Source organism: Thalassophryne amazonica, chromosome 19, assembly GCF_902500255.1.
Source record: "Thalassophryne amazonica chromosome 19, fThaAma1.1, whole genome shotgun sequence".
In the NCBI taxonomy this organism is placed as follows: domain Eukaryota; kingdom Metazoa; phylum Chordata; class Actinopteri; order Batrachoidiformes; family Batrachoididae; genus Thalassophryne; species Thalassophryne amazonica.
In genome coordinates this window covers 29817077-29830049 of record NC_047121.1, presented here as the reverse complement: position 1 = coordinate 29830049, position 12973 = coordinate 29817077, and the positions used below count along the sequence as shown (strand labels likewise).

Below are 12973 nucleotides of genomic sequence, written 5' to 3'. Positions count from 1 at the left end.
TTGGAATTGAATGGGAGTGAATGAGCCTGTGAGTAATAGAAGCGTCTTCATTTGTGGTACATGCTTGTAAAACTGTCCAAAAATCTTTAAGGGACTGATAATCGGAAGAAAAAATGCAAAAACTCTAATTATGCTGGATCTCTTAAATCGTTGGAATTATTATTCATACATTGTTTATTAGCAAGTAAAGAGAGATTCCAATGAAGTTGGGACGTTGTGTAAAATGTAAATTAAAACAGAATACAATGATTTGCAAATCCTCTTCAACCTATATTCACTTGAATATACCACAAAGACAAGATATTTAATGTTCAAACTGATAAACTTTATTGTTTTTCTGCAGAAAAAAGCTGGGACAGTGGTATGTTTACCGCTGTGTTACATTACCTTTCCTTCTAACAACACTCAATAAGCGTTTGGGAACTGAGGACACTAATTGTTGAAGCTTTGTAGGTGGAATTCTTTCCCATTCTTGCTTGATGTACAACTTCAGTTGTTCAACAGTCCGGGGTCTCAGTTGTACTATTTTGCGCTTCATAAAGCGCCACACATTTTCAATGGGCGACAGGTCTGGACTGCAGGCAGGCCAGTCTAGTATCCGCACTCTTTTACTGCAAAGCCAGGCTGTTGTAACACATGCAGAATGTGGCTTGGCATTGTCTTGCAGGGACGTTCTTGAAAAAGACGTTGCTTGGATGGCAGCATGTCTTGCTCCAAAACCTGGATGTACCTTTCAGCATTGATGGTGCCTTCACAGATGTGTAAGTTGCCCGTGTCATGGGCACTGACACACCCCATAACCCCAGATGCTGGCTTTTGAACTTTGCGCTCGTAACAATCTGGATGGTCTTTTTCCTCTTTTGTCCGGAGGACACCACGTCCATGATTTTAATAACAATTTGAAATGTGGACTCAACAGACCACAGCACAGTTTTCCACTTTGTGTCTGTCCATTTCAAATGAGCTTGGGCCTAGGGAAGGCAGCAGCGTTTCTGGATGTTTTGATGTATGGATTTTGCTTTACATGGTAGAGTTTTAACATGCACTTGTAGATGTAGCGATGAACTGTGTTAACTGACATTGGTTTTCTGAAGTGTTCCTGAGCCCACGTGGTAAGATCCTTTACACAATGATGTCGGTTTTTAATGTAGTGCCACTTGAGGGATCGAAGGTCACGGGCATTCAGTGTTGGTGGTCGGTCTTGCCGCTTACATGTTGAAAGGTCTCCATATTCTCTGAATCTTCTGATTATATTATGGACTGTAGATGATGGAATCGCTAAAATTCCTTGCAATTGAGCATTGAGAAACATTGTTCTTAAACTGTTGGACTTTTTTTTTTCTTTTTTTCTACGCAGTTGTTCACAAAGTGGTGATCCTCGCCCCATCTTTGCTTGTGAATGGCTGAGCCTTTTGGGGATGCTGCTTTTATACCCAATCATGACACTCACCTGTTTCCAGTTAACCTGTTCACCTGTGGAATGTTCCAAACAGGTGTTCTTTGAGAATTCATCAACTTTCCCAGTCTTTTGTTGCCACCGTCCCAGCTTTTTTGAAACGTGTTGCAGGCATCCATTTCAAAATGAGCAAATATTTGCACAAAAACAAAAAAGTCTATCAGTTTGAACATTAAATATCTTGTCTTTGTGGTGTATTCAATTGAACATAGGTTGAAGAGGATTTGCAAATCATTGTATTCTGTTTTTATTTCCATTTCACACAATATCCCAACTTCATTGGGGTTGTACTTTAAAAAAAAACAAACAACAACAAAACACTAATATATATATATATATATATATATATATATACACATGCATGCTTGGGACACTTGGAACATGAGTTAAATCTGTTCATTATGGTTTTAAAATGAGAAATCACCCTGTGTAATATTATCCCTGGTATTTTCATCCCGTTTAGATAGTGTGCACATAGGTATATGCAGTGCTTGGTTACTGGATTTTCTGCATTCCAGAAGCCTGTAGGTTTTCTCTTAAATCATCACAACATTAAGACTTTAAAATAAAAATGATTTTTTTTTTTAAATCGCAGGATATTTTAGCACTCCAGTGAAATTTAATTTATAATGACGACATACTGTGGAATATTTTGTTAGTGCAGCAGATGAATGTGTATATCATAGGAATCTTTCATTTTGGGATGCAAGCACCAAATTTGGTACAATGGTACTTCTTGGTCTACTTTTCAGAAAAAAGCCATTAGCCACTTCACTTCTCAAGATGATGTCCGGAAATCTGTATGTTTAATCATATATTTGCACACTCTTGGTTTATTTCAATGTTGTACCTGTTAAATATTGTACTGTGGATTAGGCGGAAATTAAAATTAATTTCAGGCAGTATATTCATGCTTTTTAAATGGATTGTACATATTTTAATAAGTCTACATGCATGTATACTGCAGAATGGGCAACAGTGTTTGGGGTGTAATGGTTTAGTACTTTTGCTTTTAAAGTCAGCCATATCCTTTGGATGAACACCGGTCTGCACTGCTTGTCTAACTCTTACCTGTTGTTGCTTGTACTTGCCAATGGCCACACCCTAGTAAACTGCATTGGCGTACAGGCTAAACTAGGTAAGGGTAGCACACACAGAGATCCTCTGTGATGGAGTTTGCTTTGCTCCTGTATCAGTGTATGTGGACTGTTGAACAGCTAAAACAATGATGTACCCCAAAATATATACCCTTTGCCTTATTCCTTTTTTGCTCAGGGTCGCCACAGCAGGTCTATGTTGATTTGGCACATTTTACACCAGCTGCCCTTCCTGATACAATTTCACATTACATGGAACTAGAAACCTTCTGTTTTGGAGGCACGTGCGCTGACTATTTTGGCCACAAGTAAATTGAGGATTAATTTGCCAAGTTGGCTCGGGAGGTATGTAAAACCCCACGAGCCAAACTGAAGCAAGTCTGTTGGACTGATCGTGGACCCTCAATTAAATTTGTTGGGCAGGATACTGAAAACTTTAATAAGATGGATTTAACATTCAACTTTGTCAATGGACGCTGCCTTCTGTGATTATGACCAGTCACACCAGCAGTTTTTGCAAACATTTGGGAGTCTCCCCAGCATAACCACTCTATGCTGTGGCCATGTTTGTCATAGTCGTGGTCAGTGACTCGTCTGTATCGAGTATAAAGCATCACCGCACAGCAGTAAAGTCGACTGATCATGTCGTCTGTACAACCCCTACTTTCCTTTTTATCCCACTGGTATGAAATATGGGGGATATAGCAATCAGCTATGACAAAAACAAGCGATGTTAACAACTAGCTCATGAGATTAATGTGTGCCAAAAGTTTTGAACATTTCAAAATTTTCTTTGTGCACTGGCACACAGCCACGCACAGTTTGCAATGTGTTTATTCATTGGCATGCAAGGATCAAATCTCTGCACATGTCAAGGTGCCTTAAGGGCATACTTTGGTGATTCCCCCAACACTTTATATTAGTGATTTGTGGGTACCAGGAGGCTATGTCGTCTCTTGATGACTCTTGTTATATCTGGTGAGCCTGTTTTCCAGGCCAGAATTTTATAAACTAAATGGAAAAACTGTAATACAGTGGTCCCTCGTTTATCGCGGGAGTTACGTTCTAAAAATAATCCGCAAAGTAGTCAGTGCTATTTTTTGCAATTATTATAGATATTTTAAAGCTGTAAAACCCCTCACTACACACTTTCTACACTTTTCTCAAACAGGCATTAACATTTTCTTACTTTTCTCTCCTGTGTAAACTTTCTCTTTTTTCTTCTGGGCGAGAAGATTATAAACAGACACACACAGAACTCTCCCTTCGCTCACTGCCTCCGGAGGTACGGATGCGGGGACCCGCAAAGAATCCAAGTCCTCTCTCGGTAGCCACGGAGCTCTGCGGCTGTGGTCAACCTCCGCATCAAAACAGCGAGAGTAGTCTCTGGACCTGTTGCCAGATTTGGCGCAGCTCCGCACAGCATACAGGAGGGCGGTGTGAGTGATCTGCTGCCGCGTTTACCGAGCCCGCAGACTCCCTAAGCGCATCGGAGGCAGTGAGAGCAATCGCGGTGATCCTGACCGGTGCCGCGACCGGCCCGCCTGATAAGGACGCAGAACACAATGCAATGTTAAAAAAAAAAAAAAAAAAAAAAAAAAAAAAAAAAAAAAAGCATGCAAAATTGCTCTAAAAAATCCGCGAAACTGCGAGGCTGCGAAAGGTGAACCTTGTTATAGCGAGGGACCACTGTAATTGAAAAAAACAATCAAGGGATTGATCTCTTAACCAAAGTGATATAAATTAAGGAAATTTTGTGGCTCAGTTATAATTTAAGGATAGAGTACACAGGTCATATCAGTAACATGCCAAGAGTGTTTGCTGAGTTTTAACCATTCTTTGAAAATGGAAGAAAAGCTGCCAGAATGTACAAAATATTCCTCTAATCTGCTGTCCATCTGCATGTCATGTGTAGCATATTAGACATTGATAATAATTATCACTATTTATATAGGACTTTCCCAGCATTCAAGGGACTAAACAAAATAAATGAATGATAAAAAAAATAAATGGCAATAATAAAAATTATGCTACAATAATTCTCAAATTCCAAATTAAAGAGCTGAGGTGCGAGTTCTACTGCAGTGTGACATATACACTGTACAGTAAATTGGCATGCAGTAATTAGTCTGATGAATTTTTGGGGACAGTCTTAATGCTGTTTGTTTGTTTTTTTGTTGTTGTTGTTGTTTTTTATAAATCCCCAAACATTTGTAGCTGTCCTCATTTCTGACTGAAACACATCCCCTTTCTTTTCTCGCAGAAGATGGGTCCTTATTAAATCTTATTTAAACACGTCCTTATTTGTGTATATATATATATATATATATATATATATATATATATATATATATATATATAAAATAGGAAATCTTATTAATAAATTGTTTTATAGCCTAAAATAATATCAGTAACACACTGACCAAAAGTTAAATGAGCAAATGTAAATAACTGTGCCCATCCATTGTGCCATATTGCACCTTTGCCTTTAATGCTGTTATTATTCCTAAAATGAGCTGTTTAAAATCATTCATCAAGCAACGACCAAATATAGAATATGTGTCTCTCTCTGCAGGTTCAGTCACGATGTGGCAGTAACGAGAACATTCTGAGAGCCAGTAAGTTCAGTTTGTGCCTCATTAATATACAGCCTTTGCAACAACTACAGTGATTATATCACTTTGGAAAATTAGGAACTTTGAGAAATTGTTGAAGCACCACATTTGTCAATTCCTCACACCCGTTCTTTTCATTCTGTGTGTGCATGTGCCCTCCCCCCCAGGCCACAGTGCAGTGGACATCAGTAAAGTGGCACGGCGTCATCGTATGTCTCCTTTCCCTTTGACATCAATGGACAAGGCCTTCATCACTGTTCTAGAGATGACTCCTATTCTGGGAATTGAAGTTATTAATTACAGAGGTGAATATTCAGGAACAGTTGCATTTGGAGTGTTTTCCATTAAGCTGTTGAAATGCAGTCATCACAAAGTGGAACAAGTATGGATTATTTTTTCATGTTTTTGATAGAAGGGTTGGGTCGAGTGCTTGCTCAGGACATCTATGCCAAAGACAACCTTCCTCCTTTCCCTGCCTCTGTTAAAGATGGCTACGCTGTACGAGGTAATTTCACTAACATCGTACAGTATTCAATACACATCTACACATGCACGTAGCTGAATCAGAATAACTCCAGTTTTGTGTCTTTTTTTTTTTTTTTTTTTTTTTGTGGTGGAAGGGCTGCACAGGGTCTACTGTGTACCGTTGTGTGTAAAAGATGATCACAGGGTACATTTTAATGACATGAAATCGGGAATGTTGTGTCTTTGGTAGCTCAGTCCATGAGGTCATGTGACATCTAGTAAGGATGGGGCTGATCTGATCCAGTATTGGTATCTGCTTCCGATACCGACGTAATTCACATATCGGAAATTTCAGGTACAACCTGTGGAGTTTTCCGATATCGGTGAGGAGCCACTTCTGTGAAACCTCTCCTTTCAAGTGCTGCTTGCTGTAAGGCGGGGGGGGGGGGTGTTTCTGAATTGAGACCTCTGTTCGAGAGAAGTCTCTTCTGCAGTGAGCAGCCAGCTAACAGCAGCATGGAGTAGGGTACAAGCCACAGTGGGTGGCAAATTTCTGCCCGGCTCTCGGGTTCAAATTGGCTGTACTGCCCAGCACAGATTTTCCAAAAAATGAACTGAAATGTTGCTGAAAATATACTAATTATAGGGCTGTAGTTTTGCTTTATTTTGCCATTTTAAACAAACAGTTAAAGAAATAGAAACATATTTCTCATTTTCTTCCTATCAAATCAGTCACATACAGAAGAGACCACCAGTCAACGGCTTCAGGGTTCTGTGAGACTGTGAAATGGCAGCTCAGAGTGCAGCAGATCATAGCTGAACGTAGCATCTCTATCTGTTGAAAGGGGAAAAAAACTACATCAAAATCCTTCGGTATTAATCCAGAGTTCCTCATGTGCGCATAGCTGATGATACATTCAGAAATTTATGGTTTATTTTACAGTTGAAGGGCTTCGTGTTTCCTAAAAGCTTCAAGTTTGGTCGAAGCAAGAAAATGGTGAGATGGTGTTGGGGAACTGTTTAGAAATGGTTTACTGTTTACAAATGATCCAATGGTCATTTGTGTGAACAGCAGACTTTAGCACTACATGCTCATTAAACAATCATCTTCACCACACAGTTTCATTGAAACAGGAAAGTGTGAAAAACTGATTCAGAAAGTTTTTCATCCAGGTTTAATCTTTAAAAGCGCAGGTTTGAGATCACTTCAGGTTCAGCTCTGCAGTTCCACAGAAAAATGTTGGGGGGCTGTCAAGATGACAGGAAAAGCTCTGCCTCCTCCACTGGATTAAATGCACTGTATGTCATTTTTGAAGAAGAGAGCAAATGCTATGGCCATCAAATATTGTGTTTTTAACCTTTTCAACATTATGACCATTATTTTATTAACTTGGACTTTGACAGAAACTGTTGGGAAGGTGTCATGACACGGACCCACAACAGGGGGCGTTAATGAACGGACAATGGATAAGCCAAAAGTAACAATTTAATGTTGTGAATCGCACAACGAAATACAGACAATAACAATAATGTGGATTGTCAATTATACACAAGGTGACGTGTGGGCAGGCTCGAAGATAGAAGACGTCTGACGAGACGTCCCACACAGCTTCCACCACCAACGGATCTGAAGAACACCGGAGCCGCCAAGCCCTGCGCCCCAGGTGGCCACTGTCTTCAGCAGTCAGACCCGGTACTGCTGGCAGAAAACGGAAACAGTTAATCGTGGGTGTGTGAATACACACCCAGCAATCGTGTAAAGCTTAGTTCCTCCGGGAGGGAGAACCTCCACCTCCAGACACAGAATCACCCGTGCTGCTCCTGTCAGTCACTCTACCTGGAAGGAGTGTGAGGTGAAGCCGTCGCAAGTCACACTATCCGCCAATCCAGTTACAGACTGAGTCCACAGGATAAACGGCTGCACACAGAACAATGTTTAAACACTCAGAAAATCACAGCAGAGAAAGATTACCTGGAACGGTAGCTGATTTCTCGGCGAGGAGGTGGAGTTGCAGTCCGGCTTATATGGTGATGAGTTGAACGAGTGACAGCTGGTGCTGATAAGTGACAGCTGTCACTCCTAGCAGCTCCGACGCCCTCTCGTGCTTGAAGCCCGCACTCCAAGCAGGGCGCCATCTGGTGGTAGTGGGCCAGCAGTACCTCCTCTTCAGCGGCCCACACAACAGAAACATGCAAAAAAAAAAAAGAACTTTGATATTATCAGGGCTTAATTTGAGGGGGAGCAAGCTGGAGCGCGCTCTGGAAACTCTGACGTTGGCTCTGCCGGCTATTTATATTGGATCCGTGATCCGCCACCTCTCTTGACTAACAAAATATATATATATATATAAAAAAAAAAAATCATCGCAATTCCTCTCACTGCCAATCACACCGCCGCCCTCCTGTCTGCTGTGCGGAATTGCGCCAAATCTGGCAACAGGTCCAGAGGCTACGCTCGCTATTTTGATCCGGATATTGACCGTAGCCGCAGAGCTCCGTGGCCACCGAGAGAGGACTTGGATTCTTTGCGGGTCCCGCATCCGTACCTCCGGAGGCAGTGAGAGAAGGGAGAGCCGCGCATTTGTTTATAATCTTCTCGCACAGAAGAAAAAAGAGTGTGTTTACACAAGACAGAAAAGTGAGAAAATGTTTATGCCTGTTTGACAAAAGTGTGTAGTGAGGGGTTTTACAGCCTTAAAACATCTATAATAAGTGTAAAAAATAGCGCTACTTCGCGGATTTCCGGCACGATCAGACGCTACAAATTCGCGGGGTTTGCGTGGCGACGGACGCGCCTCCTTTGCCCGGTGTGTCGCTCTGCTTGGGTGGACTTTCGCTGCGAAAATTCGCCCCGGTGCGTCATCAAATAGGAGGAGCTTCCATTCCGCTCGGCGTCAAGTCATCATGACGGACCTTGATCACACGGAGCGAGTTGTTGTGAAAAGCTCCCAATACAGAGAGTATCATTATTTGCTGCATGAGCTGCGTCTGGATGATGGCCACTTTCAGCGGTCCTTCCGCCTCTGCAGGACCCAGTTTGAAGACCACCTGTCCCGTTCACGCACGCACATGTAAACAATAAAAAAAAAAAAAAAAAAAAACTCCGCTGCTTGCTGCAGTTCGCCCCTCCCCCAAAAAACTCTGTCATAATTGTGTTTAGAAACCAGTCACCATTTGTTTTATTATACATCTGTGTAGTTAATTAATAAAATATTCTCCACACAGACGATTCGCTCACACGCGCACGTAAAAAAAAGAAGAAAGAACGAAACTCCGCTGCTTGCTGTGGGGTTGCTCCTCGCTCTTTCCCAAAAAAAACTGTCATAATTGTCTTTAGAAACCAGTCACCATTTGCTTTATTATACATCTGTGTAGTTAATAAGTAAAATAATCTCCATGGATGATTCCCTCGCGCGTGCATGTAAAAAAAAAAGAAAAGAAAAAGAAACTCCTCTCCCGCTGCTGTGGGGCTGCTGCTCGCTCCAAAAACTCTGTCATGATTGTGAAATAAAGGACAAAAGAGACATAAGTCCTGCTCACAGGCTGCTACCAGATACAGGACATGTTCACATCCTCAGTCAAACTCGACATCTCCACGTCACTACATAATTAGTCCCTGATTGGTCATCGCGGTGCGACGAGATGAAAAAGTTCAGATTTTTCAACTTGGGGAGGAGGGCAACACGACGTGATGCGATGCAATATCGCGCCACAAACGCGCAAAACGCTCAAAATCACTTCACTCGCGTCGCGCTGTGTGGTTTGGCGCCAAAACGCGTCCTTACATAGGGATTACATGGCAACCTGTGGCTGCAGTCGCTCGCGTCGCGCCCGGTGTGAACACGGAGAACATAACTTCCGCGATAAACGAGGGACCACTGTACATCATTAAACAGGCATTTGTACTCTATCCGGATTTGGTGTGACTAGTGTTATTAGGCCTACAATACATGCCCAGTTTATTTTCGGTGTGGCGCACAGCGTTGTTCGCAAGCCCCTCCCCCCGCCCTTCTTTTTTTTTTTTTTTTCTGCACCGGAGCCACCCATCCTCTGGGCTCCGGGACCTCCCACTTTACAAATTAAGCACTGGATATTACAGATATTACAACAGGAATGTCATTTTTTGTGTATTATTCCTGCTTTCACTGCATCTAAAACAACTAAAAATTAGTTAAAATAGGCTTGCCAATAACATTTTAGAGGTATAAATCCCTGTAGCTTCAGGGGGCTCTGCCCCCTCGAACCCCGCCGGGACATTGTCCCTGGACCCCACCTGGGCTGTAGCTGAACTTGCAGCTCTCTTCTTTAAAAAAAAAAAAAAAAAATCCTCCTCTATACCACTTCATCATGAAGCTGTATAACTGGGGATATAGAATATCCTCATAAAGTCAACAACAACGATGATGATGATGATGATAATAACGAAAACAGAGCTTTTGCTATCGGAATAGTATCGTATTGGCAGGTATCCAGCTCTGAAGTGAAAAAAATGTGAATCCGTCCAACCCTGATTGTCGTTACGGGGGTATCGTGTGTAGAATTTTGAGGGGGAAAAATGAATTTCTTCCATTTTGGACTGAGGCTGTAAAAGTGCATGTCTGGAATGAGAGAAAACAGGTCATTTAAATTTCTCTTTGCTAGTGACTTTTTTTATCAGTCAGTATGAAGAGGAAAAACAATTTTAAAAATTTCTGCTCATCCTTTTTTGACCAGGAAAAATAAACACAGCTTTTATTTAATGTTTTGTACTTAAAAGGTTTCTGTTGATTCTGATTGTTTTCCTAGCTGTCTCAACCTTGATTTTTCTTCAATCCTGGGATGCGATTGCAAAAGGGTTTCTATAAAAAGGTAGATGGTGAACATCTTATAATTTGGCCATTAAAAAATTTGTTAGATTTTTTTTTTCTTCTTCTTCTTGCTTTAATCCCTGCAGTGCTGAGAAACACAGCGAGTGCATGAGTCCAACGGGACACCCACCACTTGGCTGCAGCAGATAGCTTGGTACTTCTGATATCGTGGGATGCACTCTATCCCACTTAGGACCCAGAGTGATACTCAGTGATGAAAGTTAACCAGAAATGACTGGAAATCCGAGTTTTTACTTACTTGGTGAACGTTATTTTTGATAGCATACGTCAGAATCCATTGATGCAATCTGCCATTAAACTCCAAAGCAGAAGGGTTATTTTTGTCTCCCTGGCACGAATAGAATTTAGTCTGTGGTCTGTCTTTCACGATGTTTGTATTTGTGAAATTGTTTGGAAACGTGTGAGACATCACAGTTGATATTAAGTCTCATGTTTTCACATCCTGATCAGAGACTGAAGGATAATGTAACGCGGCACCACTTGACCACACAGCAGTGAATGAGAGATGCTGTTATAGATAAGTTCATCAAGACTAAATTCAAATGGGGCTGGTTCGACCAAAAGGATCAAATCGCTGACCCGGCTTTTATTTAATCATCATTTATATGGAAAAGCTAACACTCCCGGTAGGGGTGTGTGGTATATGCAGTCGACTGTATAAATGACATAAATTTGGCCTGCGGTAGAGATTTGGACTCCACCAACCAGTTGTGATAACACTTGTTGATGATGTCATGGGCCGACCCGATCCAATGTCTGTATTGGTTTCCAACACCAACATAATTCACGGATTAGAAATTTCTGATACAACCTGCAGAGATTTCTGATCCAGGAAAACAAGTGCTGCTTTGCTGCTCTGTTTGCTGCAGAGGGTGGGGAGCGGAGAGGATGGTGGTGTTCTGAACTGAGGTGTGTCTCTCACTGAGACGAGGAGTGTTGTAATGTGAGAGGCCTGTATTTGAGCTGTCTCTTCCGCAGTTAGCAGCCAGCTAACAGGCCAGCATTGAGGAGTTCTATCGCTGAAATATCCGCTGAAGACCGCAAAGCCAAGACAGCAAGGTGCAATATTTGCAAAGCCGTTGGTTATTTCACTAGATGCTCCAGGTGGAGGTGGACGCTCCATAGCACACTGAATCAAACATTTGAGAAAGTGCCACATTAAATAATGAAAGGATTTTTTTAGCCAGGAACAGAAAGTCAAAATGAGCCAAGGAACGACTATTTAAAGGGGATAGAGAATCAAAATCATCTTTTTCATGTTTTTGGTGTTAGTTCAGTCTTCCCGCTTTGGGGAATACACACAAAGTGCCAGCAAGTTTCAGAACCTCTGTTTCAAGTATTTCTCCTTTTTTTTAATTGCCCCTAGAAAACAGGCCAATCCGTTTTTGAGAGAAAACTTGTCACTTTTTCACCAATAGCCCCCCCCCCCCCCCCCCCCCCCCCCACACACACACACACACACACACACACACACACACACACACACCCTTTCACACACGCCCCTTCGAAATGAATTATTCATAAGGTTGTGCCCACCCATTCATAACACTCGAAGAGAAGCAATGGCGAGCTACAGGTGTGGTTTCCCAGGCTGTTTTAGCGGACTATGATCTTCCCACGCAAAGCAATGTACGCAATCACTGGCTTTTATTCATTTTTAACCGCATCCCCAGTACATACAACCGCCGACTATTTCTTTGCTCTGCGCATTTCACGGAGGACTGTTTCACAAACCTTGCACGATTTCGAGCTGGCTTCAGTCAGCATTTAATACTCAGTAGAGGGTCAGTTACGACTCTGCGACAAAATCAACCCCAGCAATCAGTACAGCCTGTGAGTATCACATTTTCTTTTGTTTTAAATTTGTGTTGCGCCATATTCCTGTTGTAAGAATTGCACGTTAGAATGGCACATTAGCTCTGGTTTGTTCCTCTAAAGGGAATGAGCTAACCCCTTAGCAGCTAGGGATGTGTATCGAGAACCGGTTCCTTTTGGGTATCGTTAAGAAATGACTCGATCCACCGACATCAATAAGGTTTGTGCTTAACGATTCTGTTAACGGTCCTTCAGAGTGGCCGTTGTTTTGGGGGGTGTTTGTCAGGAAAATGATAATTTCTGTATTGATTACAGACCCTGCAGCGGGTCCGTAAACAACTTTTCTGCAGCGCGGCTTTGCTTTGAACCTTGAACCAATCGAAGCAGTGCTACGCAAATTGAAGCAATGCTTCGATTATTCTTTCTTTTGCTTAATTTTCTCCTGCTAAAACCCTAAAGAGCATACGTCTGTATTATTTACCTTTTCTATGTTAAACCGACCTGTTATGTTCTTCTGAAACAGTTGATAGATGTATTTTATAACTTAAAACGGGAGCGATGCTAACGTGTTAGCATGTCTATGGCATTTTCAATGTTAAAAGTTAGCATTGCAGCTGTCATCACGTTCGGGTGCATTAGTTTTCAAATTGTAATATT

General features: G+C 41.8%; 1 protein-coding gene across 2 annotated transcripts in view; it reads left to right on the top strand.

Annotated features, from left to right (window-relative positions):
* The window catches only part of LOC117531746 (gephyrin-like), a 73921-nt gene that overhangs the window by 39855 nt on the left and 21093 nt on the right, over nucleotides 1-12973 (top strand). Inside the window, exons 10-12 of one of the 2 annotated variants that reach the window (XM_034194866.1) lie at nucleotides 5129-5171; nucleotides 5336-5473; nucleotides 5584-5673. In XM_034194866.1, coding sequence (XP_034050757.1) covers nucleotides 5129-5171; nucleotides 5336-5473; nucleotides 5584-5673 — 271 coding nt within the window. Of the gene's footprint in view, nucleotides 1-5128; nucleotides 5172-5335; nucleotides 5474-5580; nucleotides 5674-12973 lie in introns of both variants that reach the window. The other variant, XM_034194867.1, reaches the window with a different exon arrangement.